This window comes from Lytechinus variegatus, chromosome 17, assembly GCF_018143015.1.
Source record: "Lytechinus variegatus isolate NC3 chromosome 17, Lvar_3.0, whole genome shotgun sequence".
Classification (NCBI taxonomy): Eukaryota; Metazoa; Echinodermata; class Echinoidea; order Temnopleuroida; family Toxopneustidae; genus Lytechinus; species Lytechinus variegatus.
The window spans coordinates 20,609,096-20,616,159 of NC_054756.1; the positions used below are offsets into that span (position 1 = coordinate 20,609,096).

Below are 7,064 nucleotides of genomic sequence, written 5' to 3' on the forward strand. Positions count from 1 at the left end.
GTGTTCTTAACTTTTCATCGATGTCTTATTATTCAAGATTCTGCTGTTATTTACTCTGAAAACAAACCAATGCAAATGCACTGATGACAGCTAGGTTCAGATGAATTTAGTCCTTTCTGTTTCCTAGGCATATTCAAGCAGATCATATTCGGTCATGTCGTGAGTAGACCAATTAAGGTAGATACGCGGGTCGATACAGGAATATACACTTGGTGGTTTTGCATGATTAAAGTTGACTACGATATCTTGTTATTTCAATTAGGCCTAGTCGGGGCCTAGTGTGTTTTTAAAAGTGTTGTTGTTCGTCGAAATTACCTTTTTATTTCAATACACCGTGACAAAAGGTGCAAAACAGAACAAAAAGTTATGTTTAAGTTCATGAAAGTTTTATCTAGTGATTTACATTATACACTTATTTATTATAAGCGAGCAAGCATCTTCCTGTTAGAGTTAAGATGATAGCCTAGTTTAGAGGCCGGTGTAAGCCTATAAATAGTACATGCCTAAACTTTTCGTTAATGACGATGACGAGTCATTGCTTTAACATTGGCGTCGTTACATTATTTGGTCTGAATGGGTTGATGAGGGGATTGAAGATTAAGTGTCAGATAAGCGTCTTATACTAATGAATCTATTCTCTCATCAATAAAGCAACAAGCACTTTAATATGCAATGCAAGGGTCTATAGACTGCACTATACAACCATTGAACAGGCGCCTATTCGTGTCATACAGGGGTGTGAGAGCGGGTTAACTTCATGGACTTTGCTCCTACCAAGGGGGGCATTGAATAAGATCGCTGGTGCAAAACATGTTTGCTAAGCGCTCGAAATAATGCGGCGCTGTTTCCGGACTAGGCTTCGCAAATAAAAGAACTTGTTTGCAATACGTAACCTTTGACTCCGTTACTTCCGATCTGGCATAAAAGGGAAAATTGAGAAGAGGAGAAAATAACAGTTGAGGCGTGATTTTGGGCAGGCTGGGATCGCGCTCAGCCGTCATTCGATTGCAACATCTAAAACAGTTCAGACAAAATACAAGAGAACACGGATTATTACCTAGTAGTATGTGTTGATGAGCATACATTTCCGAATTTGGAGTCGCCAATGATTTGATCCAACAAACCAAGTTCGTCGGAAGTAAGGGGGTGAACATTTTTTTTTACCGGAGATATGTTTGCAAGACTTTATGTTGTTTTATGAGCTTCAATTAAGGATATGGACTAGTGTATCAATGATGGACACGGACCAGTTAGTAATTTTGGCATTCAATGTCTCTTACTTTGAGTAAACTTGAACTTTATTCAGTCATAAATGTGTTGCATCGATAAAGTTTTCCCGGCTGGGAACTGAACATTTCTATGTTCTTACGGTAACAGTTTAAAATATAAAGTGGGACTCTTATCTACGAAGGAAACCCATCATTGATAGTATAAGGCGCCAGACGTGATAACCGGATAAGATTTGAACGTGTTTGACACTGCCGTGAATTAACTTAAGCGAGACTTTGTCACTGAAATGTGATATTCTCTAATAGTTTTTGTCATAAGACGAAAACAAAATGGCAGATCGGTTTCTGGAGGACCACAACTCATGCGACGAGTGCGGTGAGAAATGGCTGAGTACGGTCAATGATAGGGAGCCCAATGCCAGATACTTCACGAGAAGAAATCTCTGTTCCAGATGTGCGCGGGGAAAGTGTGCTAAAACGATATTGGATTCCCCGACGTCTTCTTCGCTTTCAAACATGAGGTGCTGTGAGCATCGACATCGGGATATTTTTCTCTATTGCATGAAATGCCGCCAGCCAATATGTGATGTTTGTGTGCTCCTTACCCACTCAGGACACGAATATCAGGATATTAATAAAGTGGTGGAAGAAAGGCGTGAAAGCGCCAGAGAATTACTCGGGAAAATTCTTGATAAGGACAAGGAGCTCGTGTTCGATCGTCGTAATATTGATGAATGCACTGAGGCTGTCAACGAGCGCTTCAAGAGACTGACATTCGCAGTGCTTGTCCGCGTTGAGGATAGGTCAAGAAACATTGAGGAGGACTACCGCGTTTCTGTAAGAAAGATCGAAAGTCGCGCAAAAGACGAGAAATTAAAGATAGACAGATGGAAAGACAATCGCTTGAGAGAGATGAAAGAGGAAAAAGATGCGAAGAGCCGAGAAATCAAGCAAAGACAAATCACACTCATGCATGAGCTCGATGAAGTGAAGCAGAAGCTGCTGGCTCAGATCGAAGAGGTTCGAGAAGGTTTGGATTCAGCCGATGAGATTATAATGGAAGCGAAAGGACTCGCAGAACGGACACTGGATTACGGGAGCCAGGAATTAATACAAATGGACGGTCCAATGACATCTAACTCCCGTCTTGCTGGATGTATGGAGCTGGAGCTCGACCAGGACATGATTAATACAGTCAAAGATATCGCAGAGAGCGTGAAGTTTGAACCAGAAAAGAGCGATGTTGACGATGTGAACTTACTTGGTCGGTTCGTCACCACTGCCCCTGCCTGGTGCAAGGAGCACACTATTCAAGTCGGTCTTCCAAAGTTTCGGTTGTTGAATGCGACCACGGACACAAATCGCGTGGCTTTTACGGGCGAGAACGACGATGATCAGTACGGGCTATATACGATGAATATTGAAAATGGAAGCACGAACCTTGTAACATCTGAAAGTCATTGTATCACAGACTCATCTTCAATCGAGGCCGATTTAATGGCAGTGTGCCGAAAAGGGCGAACGGCGATCGAAGTTTGGAATACGCAACGTGGAAAGGTGAAGCGGCACATTAAAGTTCCACGATCGTGGTCTCATACATGCCTCACCGTTGACCACGACGGCATGATCATCGCTCGCAATCACTCCAACACCCAGGGGAAACTTAACGTCTACCGGTCCGACAACGGTGAAAAAGTCCGCTCCATTCCGTACAATGGAACAATTTACAGTCTCCATGCGTTGTCGAACGGTCGTCTCGTCATCCAATCGGCAGCGACTGAGTTGGTTATTATAAACAGTATCGGAGCTACATGCGCCAACATCAATCACGAGGTCTGGCAGTGGGTACGATGTGCTGTAGCAAGGGATGACTCCATCATTGTCGCATACGGAAGGAAAGATGACCCCTCGGCGATTTACGTTGACTCCTATTCATCCAATGGCGAATTTCTTGACCATGTGACGAAACAGCGATGTTGCCCGTCCCTCGATCACATTGCCGTGGTCGTGACGAGATCGGGGAAGATCGTGCTCCAGAACGGTGACGATGTAATGATCTATGATCGCCTGATCCCCCTGATTCCCGTGACTTCGTCCACCAGGACGATTGACACGGTCTCAAGGTTGTCGACGTCTTCGCCGCCGAGATCGCCGACTCGCCGAACTATTTTCATGTGTATTCCGACATGATAGAACGCAATGTTTTCTTAAGTTGTTTTCAATATGTTTTTGTTTACTTTAAATTTTGATACACAGCATAACCACAAGAAGATATTTTCAGTATTCGAATGGATCAAAGTTAATTTGAAAACTAGAAGATTCAAAGGCTTTAAATGTTCCGCAGATTTGTTGAAAAAAAATCCTCGGTGATATCTATTTTCTGAAAAGATTGGAAGTTTGGGACAAAATAATTTCGAACCAAGTCATCACAATTTAGATCAATAAGATTTAATATCTAATTCTATGAGAATATTTTTTTCTGATCTATTTTTTCTTTCATTCCTTCCCGATTACAGTCATCACAATATGTTGATACCAATGTTTGGATTTTAGAGAACAATCATGGCTAGAATGTTGACCCGAATTCATGAAGGTGAAAACTGCGTGTAAGTTTTCTTGCATAAAATATCTCCTCTATATTGGGAACGCAATACTCAATACAAGTACAATACAATAAAAGTACTTGTAAGGGTTCAACCAGGGAAAATGTTTAATAACTATGAGTTTTGTAATTCATATTCTTCTGCTGCTGTTTTGAGATTGATTAAGGTAAAGGTTAACCCTCTTTAATTGGGGAGGGGATTTGTTTTTACTCTATTGCTGAAAGTGCTTTCCACCAAGGTTTTTTTTTTTTTACGTCGAACATTTCACATTTGAGCTCTGAAGGTGGAGGGGGTCAAATTATTCTCAAAACTACTACGCGAAAAGCCAGTTGATATATGGTTGATTAAACCAATAATAGTGAGATAAAATTGTAAAAAAAACAACAAACAAAAAGACAGACAGAGGTGGGACTAGGTAATAAACCGAAACTTGCTGGAAGCAATTCATACTTGCTTGATTTCTCGAATAAAGTTATGAAGATTCGACAAACTTTGCTATTTTTAAAAGATAGATTGTTTATGACAATAGTATTTATAGGCCGCGTGGCTAAATATGAAATATGTATTGACAGTTCCAAAATTTATAGAAGCCTAATCATATTTAGTATTATCATTATTATGTTATTATTATTATGTGCAATAATCATGTATGAAACTAATTCACGAATTTGTGCACGGGGTATAGACCTGGGTCCCGTAACACGAAGATTAGCGATTGATCGTACGCATGAGTTTTACGATGGATTGTACATTGCAGTCAATGCAATCTATCGTAGAGAAATGTTGTACGATCATTGCTAAGCTTTGAGTTACCGGGCCCCAGATTAGCTTGATATTCTTATTATAATTTATTTCCTGGACGATTCTTACTGTATTCAGTAAATAGTATTCCTTCTTAATGTTTATTCAACTCATGTTTGTTATAACTACAGTTTTACTCTGATTGATAAGTTATCAATTTTATTATACATGCTTACAAATGGATTGGATGATTTCATAGCTTTAGTTCAACAAAGCCTAATCATTGAGAACACATGCACATACAGCCCATCTGAGCCTCAATATCATATAAATGCCAATATATATTGGCGTTTGAAATCAAACCACATAAAATAAAAGTTTATGTATTTTTAACGAAAAAATACAACTTTTTTCATTTATTCAAATTTCGATTTCGTAAAAAGAAACATATCTTGCAAAACAATTCTTCCGCTATGATATTTTCAAAGCCCATTGTGAGAAGTAAAATATATAAAACGTCAGGATCTTTAAAATAATAATCAACTTTGTACATGTTTGTTAATGTATGTAAGCTTTTCGAAACACTATAACGAAAAATAAATATTTTCTTATCTTCCAAAACGTATTTGGTGAACATTTCGGTTGAAGATGAATCTTGTTTGTCGATAACTGTCTTGTTCATGTATTCATACTCAATTGAACTATGTCACTGCCTATTTCATTATGTAAACAAACATCTTTCTTTAGTGTATTCATGTATGGTGTCGTATTTCGACGTAAGTACCAAAAGTGAAAGCAATAATTACGATAATGATGATGAATCATATTTTGATAATATTGTAAAAGCCGTTATAGAGGGAAATATTGACAATACAAATTGTCTTATATTGAATAGCAAACTTTGTGACATTTGTTGCTTTTTAATATGAGTGATCTTCAAATATCAGAACTGCTATGTTATCGCGTATAACAGTTGCTAACCATATACCTGCTTAGGACGCCTTACATGTTTCATTCTATTTGATATGACTTTGTTGAGATTTCAACATCAGCTAACTAAGTTAATGCGACTTCCTCTGTTTCAGAAAGTGAATAAACAAATCTTAAAATGATTATTCACATTATTTTGTAGATTGTTTCGTTTTCTTCTAGGGAACTGTATGTTTGGTTAAATCAATTTCATAGATGAGTAGTATCTGTATGCTACATGAATGTAGATTGTGTGTTTGTTTATTGGTTGTGGTGATGTCATGATGAATTATGAACGATTCGAAGCTGAACACGCAAATGCGATGCAAAAATTTTCATAGCAAAAACTGTGGTGTTAACCGGTGTACGTAGAGGACCACACCAGTTATTTTACACCGGTGTTAAATTGATGGTGTGAGTTTTACACCTATAGTTGTTATTACAACACCTATGGTTGTTACATTTCCACTCTTTGGTGATAATTATGTTCAATCTCTAGGGTGTTATTTTAACACCTCAGGGTGTGGTCCTCTATTAACACCAATTTGTGTCCGTTTTAACACCACAGTTTTTACAGTGTTATTACATTATTATATCTCTTTTCAATTGTGGCAGAAAACACAATTCGCTTCTTGTTATCTATCGCTAAAATTTGAATTGAATTGTGGGTAATTGAATTTAAGCTCATCCCTCAAAATGAGTTTAGAAGCCAGCTGGCTTTCGTTTTCAAGTTGTTCGTAATGTTTATTTTTCTGGAAATAGGGGGTCTTCTACTGATTTTTTTCAGCATTTAGATCCTAGATTATTTAGGTGCCTGAATGAAATTCAAAGCAATTTAGAAGAGAGAGAAATATACATGTAGATTAATGACAGAAAGAGAACTCGACAAAGAGAAAGGGAGAGAAAGAAAGGAAATTGAGGGGGAGAGAGAGAAAATGGGAGAGAGAGGGAGACAGGGGGGGGGGGAGGGGGGAGAGGAGGTGAGAGGGGTTAGGGAAAGAAGAAAGAAGAGAGCGCAAAATAGTGAATGAAAGTTCAGACATGCGATGGAAGAGCATGTTATAAAAAAAGAATCAGCGGTCGTCAAAGATTTATTGGCTCCTGCTCCTTTGTGAGCTTGTTATACGAGATAACAGGGACGGATCCAGCTTTCGCCAATAGAAAAGGGGGGGGGGGGGGGGGCACAACAATTTTTTTTCACCGGCATAATTTCCCCGATCAGCCGCTCAGAATTGATTTTTATTATAGAGGTATACATACATAACTGAAGACCTGAAAAGAGGATTATTTTTAAGAAGTTTTTTTAATTTTACGAGTCTCCCCTCATCTTGTTTCATTCACTCGTCTTCCTCCTTTTACTTTCCTTTTTCTTTTCTCCCCTAATTTACCTTCATTCCTTTTTTACCATTTAATAAAGCTTTCAATCATTTTTCTCCAATCATCAGCTTTAAAAGGGATCAATCAATCAATTAATTATCAATCAGTCAAACAACCACCCACCCACCCACCCACCAACCCACCA

The 7,064-nt window shown here is 38.5% G+C and overlaps 1 protein-coding gene across 1 annotated transcript; it reads left to right on the forward strand.

Moving 5' to 3' along the window:
* Positions 1-838: 838 nt before the first annotated feature.
* Positions 839-5,692, forward strand: LOC121430830. Its single transcript, XM_041628246.1, has one exon. It carries the CDS (start codon positions 1,560-1,562, stop codon positions 3,417-3,419), a length of 1,860 nt encoding a protein of 619 aa, XP_041484180.1. The 5' UTR covers positions 839-1,559; the 3' UTR covers positions 3,420-5,692.
* Positions 5,693-7,064: the final 1,372 nt, after the last annotated feature.

Excerpts from the sequence above, each read along its gene's own strand:
- LOC121430830 (XM_041628246.1), top strand. The coding sequence starts at position 1,560 with ATGGCAGATCGGTTTCTGGAGGACCACAACTCATGCGACGAGTGCGGT.